Source organism: Chaetura pelagica, unplaced genomic scaffold (genome assembly GCF_000747805.2).
Source record: "Chaetura pelagica isolate M959 unplaced genomic scaffold, ChaPel_1.0 scaffold330, whole genome shotgun sequence".
In the NCBI taxonomy this organism is placed as follows: Eukaryota; Metazoa; Chordata; class Aves; order Apodiformes; family Apodidae; genus Chaetura; species Chaetura pelagica.
The window spans coordinates 24,350-37,043 of NW_009951918.1; the positions used below are offsets into that span (position 1 = coordinate 24,350).

General features: G+C 35.3%; 1 protein-coding gene across 1 annotated transcript in view; it reads right to left on the reverse strand.

Moving 5' to 3' along the window:
* The window catches only part of VPS13A (vacuolar protein sorting 13 homolog A (S. cerevisiae)), a 141,316-nt gene that overhangs the window by 20,471 nt on the left and 108,151 nt on the right, over positions 1-12,694 (reverse strand). The window contains 10 exon segments of the mRNA XM_009994968.1: positions 1-9; positions 12-63; positions 1,975-2,088; positions 5,131-5,236; positions 5,647-5,716; positions 7,189-7,270; positions 7,831-7,977; positions 8,811-8,964; positions 11,373-11,608; positions 11,969-12,098. The exon segment at positions 1-9 is cut by the window's left edge and continues 79 nt beyond it. Coding sequence (XP_009993270.1) covers positions 1-9; positions 12-63; positions 1,975-2,088; positions 5,131-5,236; positions 5,647-5,716; positions 7,189-7,270; positions 7,831-7,977; positions 8,811-8,964; positions 11,373-11,608; positions 11,969-12,098 — 1,100 coding nt within the window.

Sequence of the window (12,694 nt, forward strand, 5' to 3'; positions counted from 1 at the left end):
ACTCTTTCCTTCTTCTTTGTTACTGTCTTCTCCACCCGTACTGAGTGAAAAGCTTAAATGTAACTTAAGGATAAAAATGAAATTGAGAAATAAAATTGAGAGTTATTAGAAGTATTATATTTCTATCTTCATAATAATTTAGCTTATTCAAAAAATTGTGAAAAGACATTTCTAATCTTGACTGACTTCATAACAGAGAACATAAATACACCACATAGGACAATAAAAAAACATGTATTAGAAGTAAAACCGATCAACTGGAACCACCTTTAAGAAAACAGGAACTTGAAATTGCCTACTCCTGTTTTTAGATAAAGTGTCCAGAATCTTCTAGCTGTAATTTACAGAATCACAGAATGTTTTGGGTTGGAAGGGTTACAGGTCATCTAGTCCAACCCCCTGTAACAAGCAGGGACGTCTTTAACTAGATCAGGTTGTTCAGAGCCCCATCAAGTCTGACAATTAATGTCTACAGGGATGGGGCCTCCAATACTTCTCTGGAGAACATGGGCCACTGTTTCACCACCCTCACTGTAAAGAATTTCTTCCTGATGTCTGATCTGTATCTACTCTGCTCTAAGATCATTGCCCTTTGTCCTATGACTTGCACATCCTTGCAAACAGTCCCTCCCCAGCTTTCCTGTAAGCCCCTTCAGGCACTGGAAGGCTGCTATAAGGTCTCCAATTTAGGTTACTAGCTTGTTGCCAAAATGGTGGTTTTTTAAGTAATACCCAAAATCAAAGCAGACTGCAAATGACAACAGCATCGTGTCCAAGCACAAACGAGAAACAAAAGGCTGAACACAAACAATTAAGACCAGTTTTATGGGTGTTAAATAACACTGAATATGTATGCAAGGAAAATCTCACCTGTGCGGACCTGAATTAACCAAAGTATTAATTTCACAGCAATTAAGGTGATAGTCTCAAAATAGAAAAAATAGCCAGGAAAATTGCTCAATGGACATAAGAAAAGCAGCTATGCCTGTTCTGCATTATCTGAACACACCATGTGGCCATTCATTAATGTATAACAGAGTTTAACTATAGGTCACTTCATTGAGACATAGCTCATCTTGCAGAATCATTGTCACTTAACTTCACACTTCTATATTGACTTCATAACTGTTAAAGCCTAATCTTTTATTAGAACCTGAAGGCCATATATGCCATCCTATCTCCTACATAGATTTTTTTCTTGTCAAATATGACAGAATACATTAAAAAATAAGCTTTTGTTTACTTTGTTACAAAGTGTTCACTTTGTTATCTTAACAAATAAAGGGCATTTTACTTTTGTCAAATCTTGGAGCAGTTTTTGCAATAAAACAACTGGAGACACACTTAAGAACACCTAAATGAAGAAACACTGAAAGAGACACTCATATAAAGCTAGCCAAGCATGTCCTGGAATTACCTGTTCTAATAGCAGATTTTTTCTAACACCTCACCAGCTACTGTAAGGAGCTGAAACTCAAACCATTCTTTGATCTATTTCCTATGAAATGGAGTGGAGATTCTCCTACCAAGTACTCACAGTACCTAGCCTCCCAAGTACCCTCACAGGTCTAACAACATCAGCTACACAAATTACTGTGTAAAAAACACAAACCCCAAAACTAGGACCAGTAAGCTAAAAATGCTGAGACAGATTTGAGCAAACAGGCTGCTTTGTCTCCATGTATGTACACACTACTAATCAGCTGTACCTGAACATTTATGGGAATGGGGAAGAGCCAAAAGCCTCGAGACAAAAATCAAAACTGCTTTTCTAGTGAGTAAGTAACAATAAAGCAGAAAATGTCATTGCATAGTAATGCTGTTATTGGTAACAGTGAAAGCACTTTTCAGGGACATTTTTGTGTAATTTCTGATCACCCCTATGTTTCTTCAGTTCCAATGCCTACTCTCCTGCACAGGACAAAAATTATTCAGTTAGAGAGCAAACACAGGCTGTACTACGAAAAAGTGTACCTTAATTGGAGAGATATGAAAGTATTCATACAAGCTGATCTGTGATGTATCCATTGATGATACACTCATCAGCTCTTCTTGAAGAGACTGAACATCCTTTTTGAAAAGTTCTAGCTGTGAATACATTTTAAAAGCAGTATTATTTTAACATTCAGAGTATATAAAATTACCATGCATATGTTGTTAAGGCGCAATACATTGACTAATACTACTTATACTATCCTGATATTATACTGAAAGACTGAACATTTTAGAGTATTTTTAACTAGAATGTGTTTGCTGACTTTTTTGTATGAAGAGGAAAAATGGTTATAAAAAGACAATCCAACACACACCCAATTAATAGTAAAATAAATAAATAAATACATGTCTTCATGGAAGTTCAAATATAAAATATTGTCAAATAAAGTTTGGACAATTTTTAGCTGAGTCAAACAAGGGGCATGCCCTTCTGAACATACAGAATAGAAGTTGCTAGATAAAAAAAAATAGAGAGTATTTTCTGTCATATAGAAACTTGACTTTTACACACTCTGAGAAGACTTGCATATAGCCCTTTTCTCTTTTCTAATTCAAAAGATAGAGCTCCTTTACAAGAGTTTTTTAATAAGTAGCCAAGTGCAAAAAAAAAAACATTTTAAGAATTTTATATAATAACAATTTTAAAGTTGTAGTCAGAAAAGACTTAACTGTTAAATAAAATTAAGTTCTAAGTGAAAGTAATGTGAGACGTCCTTTCAGAAGAGTAAAAGAAGTTGCTAGATAAAAAAAAATAGAGAGTATTTTCTGTCATATAGAAACTTGACTTTTACACACTCTGAGAAGACTTGCATATAGCCCTTTTCTCTTTTCTAATTCAAAAGATAGAGCTCCTTTACAAGAGTTTTTTAATAAGTAGCCAAGTGCAAAAAAAAAAACATTTTAAGAATTTTATATAATAACAATTTTAAAGTTGTAGTCAGAAAAGACTTAACTGTTAAATAAAATTAAGTTCTAAGTGAAAGTAATGTGAGACGTCCTTTCAGAAGAGTAAATTCAGGTATCCCAAGTACCACCTTGCTACTTAAAACAAGCAGAACAGTCAAGGCACTAAATAATAAATAGGGATCAAATCCTAAAATTATTATTTGCTATTCCACTAAAAATAGAATTGCAGAAGAGGATCTCCTCTAATCTCTGGATTTAGTGAATCAGCTCATACTGCTGGTATCAAATCATTCATCTTTCGACTGGAAGGGGAGGGAATAAAACACATCTGTACTTTTCCCACACTAAAACCATGCACTGAAATTCAACATAATTCTTCAAACTACCATAATAATCTAAAATTAATATGTACACCTGTTATCAACAAATGTAATAGACTGTATTGCCTAACACACTGCTGGGAACCACCAGTTTAGACTATGTATTCCTACATATGAAAATTGATCAACATTTCTGAAACAATTCTAAAGTAACATTATTAATGTCCACTAGGTGCCTGCTTTGTTTAAGAAATGCTTCAAATTTCCTTATATTTTTTAAGTCACAACTAGACTGCTTGTTCTTACTACTTACACTTTTAAAGATGTTTACCTATGCTTATACTCTTTAACAAAACTGCCTCATCCAGCCTTTAAAAGAACTACATTATGCAGTTTTGATTCAGGAGTTTACAATATAAGAAAAGACAATATGTAAAGACATGCTTAGGTCTTGAATTACAGAATGGTGTGTTTCACCAGAGAGGATCCCATTCTTGAAGCTGAAATTTTCCTGGAATTTGCATTATCACCAACAGTTCTTAAATCAATAAGCAATTAGTGTGTTTTGTGAGTCTGTCCAAAACTGTGCTGTCAGTAGAGCTCTGCAAAGAACCCACAGGCTTCAAATTACAGTAATGGGAAATGAAGACAGAACTAGGAAGAATCAACTAGATCTTCATGCCTGGCTTCAAGGTAACCTAAGCATCAAGGTAACATAAGCATCCATGAACCAGACAGTACATTTAGTTTTCCATCATTACAGGCCAGAACATAAGCTACAAACAACCTGCTAAAATCAGAATCTTCTTTGTATAATTCAAAACAAAGAACTCCATATGCTTAAGAAACAGAAGTAGGAAATTGAGGGCAGATTTAACACATTATACTGTGCAACAGTGACAAATGTACTTAGATGAATCTACTCAACTACAACTTGCAGACTTACATACATTTATTCTGCCGTAATCTTTCAAAAGCTAACAACACTCTTCTTCTGCTTGAAATGTTATTCTAAAAATTAATTCTCTTGTTGTTCCGCTTCTCAATTTATATTCACTCTAGAGCAACTTTTTAATATTTTTCTCCCTATTTTAGTATAACCCTGAGCAGTAATAAGTTGTGGTTTTTTTAATCTCTGACGTGTAGATAGGCAGAAATAAAAGTAAAGGGCCTTTCCAGCATACCTTTTACTCATCACAGTAAGACTATACATTTAAATGCCACATCAAAAAGGACCTTTTTGCTCTATTAAACCAGGCAGATCTTTTATGCAAATATTTCTGATTCATTTTTCACTAGCAGCATTCTCGAGATGCAGACAAAACCAGTACACTTTGAGATAAGCAATCTATTATCAGCTCCTTATGTACTGACATTCAATTTCAATACTCGTAACAACAATGGCATGCCAAATATACAACAGAATTGCACTGTATCTAAACAGCTCTTTCCGGGGGGGAGGTGGGGCAGGGGACGGGGAAAGGGGAGGTTTGCAAATCAAAGAAAGTGTGGTGCTTTGGTTGCCTTGTGGTTGTCTCTGAGCTTTCAATTGTTATTTATCAAGCAGACTATCTTGCACTTCACATTATATTCTTTATTTCTCTGTACAAACTTCTCCCCTTCTCCCTGCAGTACAGGAATTCAACTCCTTCCCACTGCCCTCTCTTCTCCATTTAGTATTAACATGTCAACCGTATCATACTCTTGTTTTTAAAATTTTCCTTAAAATCACCAAAGTTACAGAAGTAACTCTTAATCTCACAGCTTCACATTAATCCCAGACACAGCAATTAACCAGTGTTATGGACACAGAAGACCAAGTCTAGTTGTTTGTTTGGGTTTTTTTAATACAAATTGAATAATTACAAACATTAAAACTATTCATCTTTAAACAACAAAAAGTGTCTACCTCTTGGTCACTCAGCACATCAGCCTGTGTAAAAAATTCAGCCACTGCATACAGGAAGCCAAGATCTAATCTGAGATCCATCTCTTGAATCAGGACCTTAAAATACCTACATATGAAACAAAAAAGAATTATTAAGGTGTGGTATGAAAATTAGTCGCCTAATGGGATTCACCATTACTGGTGAAAAGCAGGCTTTGCCTAATGGTGTAAGAAAATTAGATTTCCTCTAACCAGAACAACTTTAATCAAGTAGAAGCATTTAGGACTGTATAAAGCACCAGACAGAGGTTCTTCTAAATTGAAGATGAAAATTCTGCATTAAAAAGACACAAATCCTTGCTTTACTCTGCAATTATGTGGATTATACAGGGGGCCAAGCTTTCATCTCCAAGGGCTCTGATCTTTCTAATAATAAGCTGGTATAAAATCTTGCACTACATTTGCCGCTATAATAATTTTGAAGATTGATTAAACACAATCCACAGCAAAAGAGATGGAACATGTCAAAATACTTACTTAATATGAGATATTTGTGAATGTCCTGCAGTTCTCATGACAATACTGACATCAGTAAATGGTTTTGGTGCTATGCATTGTAAAATAAAAAGCGATCAGTACAGATTTTGTATGATAGACATATAAGTATATTTTAATATTAAAATTTCATGTATGTTCAGGGTTTTCTCAAGCCTATAAAGTAGGATTACATAATAGATATGACAGGCAAACAACTAAGTCAGGGAAAGGCGCAGGAACAGAAAGGAACAGGAAGACAAGGATGAAATGGAACATCAAAATTCTACTTTGCTGACCTCTGAAAATGTGCCATTTTCATTTAAAAGCACACTAATATTGATACTAGACTTTAAAAAATTGCCTAGTCATGGAGTAAGATTTTCCAACACCTGATACAAAAATATAATATATTTGGTCAGGGGCAATACTGCTCCCTCCATCCTCCCCCCAGGAGATGTTTGAGGCCAGGGTGGATGAGGCCTGGTCTAGTGGGAGGTGAGCCTGCTCATAGCCAGAAGGTTGGAACCTGGTGATCTTTAAAGTCCCTTCCACCTTTCACCATTCTAGGATTAAACTAAACAAAAAACCAACAACAACAAAAATCCACAGATTTATGCACTCTAGCTGGAAATTAAACATATTGCAAGTGAACACCTGACATCTTACTAGCTTCTGTACAGAACTACAAGCAGTATTCTTTGTCTGAATCCAGAATCCATCCTTGGATTACTCTGGCCTTCCAAGTGACTTGGATGAGTCAACAGAAGACTTCAGTTCATCACATACTATGCTGACATTGAGCTCTATGCTCCGAGCAATGGAGAAGTTGGAAAGCAAGATACTAAACACGCAAAAAATAGCTTGCTATCACCCAGCTTATACGTGGTGCCTCATATAGTAATATTGAGCTTAGGGTGGCACACACTCTTCTTATTAGTTAAGATTATTTCAGATAGGTCACTGGGTCATCTATCACATGCAAGCAAGTTAAAAAAACTAAATAACATTATTAAGACAATTTATTTGGGGCAGTAGGAAAAAAATCAGATAATTGGAGATGAAGAGTGAGTCACTGCCCAAGAACTGCATGTGCAAGTAATACCGAAACAGTGCAACAGATTCACTACCATCAATATAAGCAACAATGTGATCTTTTCCCATTTTCAGCAGGCAACTTTTCTATCTTAGTCAGCATTAACTTTTAGTTGTAGTCTGAAGGCAACTGCCAAAAGGCTGTTTTAAGCTTTAACCAAATGTAACTTTGATTGGTGAGAGCACTGAACTAGTACGCCAAAAAGATTTGCTTAAGAGGTATGAAATTGATGGATGAAATAAATTTTGTTTTCTTCTGTTAACCTCTTAAATGGTTTTCTGTGTATCCTCTTTGTAGAGTAAATTGCTTCCCTGTCTCTAAAATCAGTATTTTTGTTACATGTAGTCAGTCTAGACATCATCTGCTAAAAATGTCACAGCTAACTTCAGTGCAAGCAAATTACCTTGTCATTTGAGAAGTAAGAATTACATTTAACTAAAACAACAAACCTGAATCCAAGGCGATGGACTTTGGAGGTTTAATAGGATAAAACACAAAGGGAAATATGGCTCCAGGAATCTGGTTTTGTATCTAATAGGGTTAAGGACAGGACAAGATGCAGCACATTAGCTTTTCAACAGTGAAGTATTTTAAAATCAAGGCAATCACAATATTTAAGAAAATTACCTGTAGCATTCCACCAATAAAAATGCAGAAAAAAAAAAAGCAACTATTGTGCTTCAAAATATTTTCAAAATTAAATTAACCAATCCAAAAAGACTAGAAAAGATACTCTAAGTTGGTGGTAATAAATGGTCCATGCAATTTTTGCATAAGATTCCTTTTAATAAACTTGAGCATACGCACAACTACAAATTGTACCTATATTTTTGTTAGTTGTAAACAAAAGTCACAAGAAAAAGCATGGAAGATGAATGATGTTTTTTCTGAGCAGTTATAGTTGTCTGGGGTTTTTTCTATTTAAATGGTATTTCCAAAGATCGATCGAGAAGCACTGATGTAAAAGCCAATGAGTACAATTAAAATCAAAACATGACAAATCCACACAATTCTAAAAATAAAACCACGTTTCCATAAAAGTTGCTGTTTCTTACTAAATTACTCACTACTCACTCCTACTAAAAACTCACCTGTATCCTGTAAATTTGAATTCTGAAAGACTTCTGATGTGCAGATGAGCTGTATTCTACTTTTAAAGCTGGCAAGTAATTCCGTCTAATAGGAATCTCATTTGGTTGCTGAATTTTCATGTTGATTCCATTAGGAGTTAAACACACCTATTGTGTTATGGAAGAAAATTCAGTATACTATGTGTTTCAAAATAATGGTTTTTATAATATATCTTAAAATTTACACTGTTAATTAACATTGTAAAGATAGCTTAGCAGTAAAAGTCCTGCAGCTTTTAAGTCCCATGTCATAACTCGTTTATTTAAAATGACCAAATTTTGTAATAAATTTCTATAAAAGTAAAATACAAAAAACTGCATTATTTGGGGGATTACTACTGTTTAGTACATGGCTTTCTAGAGGAATGACAGAGTAGTATAATATAAAACTTCTATTTGGCTTATTTTACTGTACCATGTTAATTTACATACAACATGACTCTAATGAGTACCTAGAATTTATCTACAGACAAAGACAGCAGCATTTGGAGCATAATGTGCCCCTACAGTCCACTAGAATTTCTGGGATTATTTTTTTCATATATATTTGATTGACTGACACAGTTGAATTATCTCACAATAAGGCACTTGAAAAATACATAATCTTGGGTTAAAGCAAAATAAGAAAAAAACAAATCCAAAACTAACACCCTGCCCATCTCATTAGTAAGTATATGAACCACATGCAAAGCTTCTTTACTGTAGGCTTTATGCATGCTTAGTCCCAGGATCTGCAAAAACATGCAACTGCAGTTTCAAAGATTTATGGATTTATTTTTTTTCCAAAGTTTTTTTCTGTAGATTCAGAAGGGTTTTCAAATGGACTAGGTAAATCAAGCATATTAATTCTCATGGGAAGTTTCAAGGATAGCAAAATTAACACACTGTCTTTTTCCTGTGTATACATGTAAACAATAGAATTAAAGAACAATCAGTATTACCAAAACATTTGATTCCAACTCAATAATCTTATTTTCTGAAGGTGTCAGCTCAGTGTAGTCTCTGAATTCTTGTTCTAATTTATCAGTCTGCTTTACACTCATTGGTCTCCATCTTGACTTCTTTTGGAGTTTTGTCTCCCAAACCACATCAGAACTTTGAAAACAAAACAAAGGTCCAAGAAAGAAGGACAAGTTTTATCAACTGTAGTATGGCTTTTAACAGGTTAAACCATAACCATGGAATGAGAAACCACATCACAAAGCATTGCTGTAGTAAATAAAAGTGACCCAAATCACCCATTGCCCTTCTGGTACTAAGTGGGAGCCAGTCTTCCCAACACAGTGCAATAAAGAAAAGTCCAGAGCAAGTCTGTATAACTCCCCATTTTGATGAAGATGGGTATGTAAGGATACTTGATCAGGAAGCTCAGTTTTAACAGTACTGTCATCCACTACTCTAAAATCTCAAGATAGTTTTCTGCATATACTCCTGCATGTACTTTGTCATAGCTGAATTTATTAAAAGTTTGAGAACCTGTTTCCTGAACTGCCTCTTGTTTTTGATAGCTAGTTTCTTCACTCTTTCTGTCTTAATCAATAGATAGTGATTTTGGTTTGCATGTTTCCTCTACCATCTTTTATGGTAGGAGGTTTTGGTTTTGTTTGTTTCATTGGTGGTGTTTTGTTTTTTTTACTGCTATCTCAAACTCAGTTCTTTTCTTTTACCTCTTATTTTTATTAATTAAAAACACCACACCAAAAAAGCCCCAACAAAAAACACCACAAACCAACAAACAAAATAATTAATCATCCTTAAAGGGCACTGGACTCTTTTTAATTCCACTGCTTCTGTGAGAAGCTTTTGTGTCTGATTTCATCTATATTCAAACCAAAGGCAAATAATTGGATACAAACCAACATTATCAGAGGGGTTCTTTTTTTCACAAGTTAGACTATAGCCCACAAATACATAGTTTTCCAGACACAGCCCCCTAATCAAACCCCTTTTAGCTACATCTGCATCTCTGTTCAGACACAGTGGCAGAATCACACAAAAAAAAAGCGCGGTAAAGAGCAAAACAACAGCTACAAAATGGAGTACTACTTTGAAACTCCTGGGAGTTTTCCCTTTTTTAACTCCTCGTTTGTTTTTTTTTAACCTCCTTCCTCCTAGATGTGCTATGAATCCAGAAGAGACATGGTGAAACCTGTCTGTTCATCAAGATAGATGCAAACTGCCTTTTCCTTTCTTTTTACAAGACATTCACAAAGAGGAACATTCTGATTAACAGGGTCATCTTCGTCATACCCAAGAAATAATCACTTTTCCTCAGAATGAGCTTTCAGGAATTTGACACCCACTCAGGGTTTAACAAGAAAACAACACTGACTATTAGTGCTACCAGTACTGACTATGGACGACAGTTTCTAAACAACACCGACTAGGCAACTAGCTGCCACTTTTAATGGAGCATTTCCACAGTCTGTATCGCAGGTGACAGCAAGAATTGGGATTTTCTTTATGAACGAGAGATATGAAATGTGAAGAATACATGTAAAGTTCTTTCTTTTTGTTTTGCAGTGCAAAGAATTAATCAAGAGATAAAACCTCCCTCTAGTAACCCCATAGCTATGAATATATAGACGTATGTGAATTATGGTGATGATATACAGGTGTCCCTTAAGCATTCTTGTTTACATATATGACAACACACATTTCTCAAGCATTACACAGTTCATTTTCTGCTTGCCTCTGTGATGTTACAGTAGAAAACCCAAAGTATTACAGAGTCTTGGAGTCACCATAATTTCTCAATCAAATTTAGGAAGAACTAAAAGCTGCTAATAGATTAGAAATTTCAACACAGAATTCAGCAACTTCAACACAGAATTCAGCAACTTTTTTCTGTAATAAAGACAGAAAAATCCACTGACACAGACTACCCAAAGACCTTAGTCCTTAAAACTGATTACTACTTCCCCAAAGAAAATACTTCTTTTCAATGTATAGGGAAGTTTGCCACAGAGAGTTATAACTATGTATTGCAAGACACATCAAAATACAGAAAGCATATACGTTAATATAAGACAAAGTTAAAACATTTCTCTTACATCCCTCTTTGCAACAGGAAAACAGCATGTTACACCACAAAATAGTTTGGGTAGGGAGGGACCTTAAAGATCATCCAGTTCCAACCCCCCTGCATGGGCAGGGAACACCTCCCACTAAACCACATTGCTCAAAGCCCCACCCAACCTGGCCTTGAACACTTACAGGAAGGGGGCAGCCACAAATCTGCTGGGCAACCTGTTCCAGCATCTCACCACCTTCACAGTAAAGAATTTCTTCCCAGTATCTAGCCTAAATCTACATTATTTCAGTTGAAAGTCATTCCCCCTTGCCCTATCGCTACATGCCCTTGTAAAAAGTCCCTCTCCAACTTTACTGAAGGACCCCTTTGGGTAGTTCTAAATACTCTTACCCAGGCCTCTTTTCCTCTTCTGTTGCACCCCAAAATGAAAAGTTAGACATTTTAGACTGTTTCACACAAAATACGTTACCTTGTAATTCCAATGTAGGACACTTCTTGCTTTGTATAATTATTAACCAATGAAATTCCAACATCTTGCAAAGAAAGAACAATTTCTTGTTCTGCTAGTTCTGCTTTTACACTTTCATATGTCAATTTAAATACATTCTCATCTTCAGTGATCAGGACAATACGCTGCAAGCCTTCAAAAAATGACACTAAGTAGACTGCTTTTCTACTATCCAGGCTGAGTATTTCGATTTTGTCCTACAAGCAGGAGGAAACGTTTGTACAAGTCTGTTAAACATTCTAATGCACAAGCAAATGCAAACATCTCAGCAACATGAGCAACAATAGAATACAATCTTTATAAGGCAGAGGAAAAAAATACCATTTTTAATTATGAAGTTTTACAGTAGTCCCTCCAACACGCACAAGCATTTGAAATGAAGACAACGCTTACTTGGCACAAGCTCACACACACAGTGTTGTTACTGATCTGTGTTTAAACCTCTCATATGTGATTTCTGATCATACTCTCAACATATGGAATTTCATACATATAGTGATGAACAGAATAATAAACTAGACAGCAAAAAAAAAAATAGATTTAGACAGTTATCGTACCTCTTTTGGGGTAACTTCTTCAGTTCTGTTTCCACATCTCCATTTCAGTTTTCTAGATCCTGTTGGGTCTGACCAAGTATACAGTACTGCCTTATTTGGCTGAAGACAGTCTTCTAATTCACCAAGGGAGCTGGAACAAAGTAATATTAAATTAAAATGCCAATTAATATTTTCTGTCAAAGACTTTTGCACGTTAGCATTTCAACAATGACCCTTGAATTCTTATTAATAGCAAAAATAATTAAAGCTTAAAACAATATCACGCACAAAAAAAGATGCATGAAACCATTCTCGGCACAATAACAAAACCAGTATATACTTCAAAATATAAATTAATACTGTAGAAATAAAGCATACACCACAGATTTAAAACACTAATTTCCAACCCCACTTCTGATTAACATTAACTGGAGAAAAAAAACATACAATGGAGCTTACAAGCTGAAACAAAAATTCGGGATTTGTGCTGCCTAACACTAATACTACAAAAAAAAGTGTGTTTGAAATCCATTTTTCAGGAAAGGTTTCCCCTATATGATTTGCTGAAGGAAAAGAAGTGCACTGTTTAGTATCTGGATACAGTGGATATCTTCAGCCAAACAGATTTCCAACTCCATTCCCTCTCCCATAGACTGACAAAGTGACAGGTGTCTCCTGCAGCTCTCTGAAAGGAGCCTGTCGCAGGAGGGAAAGTGGAGAGGGAGTTGCTGAGCTCTTCTCACTGGG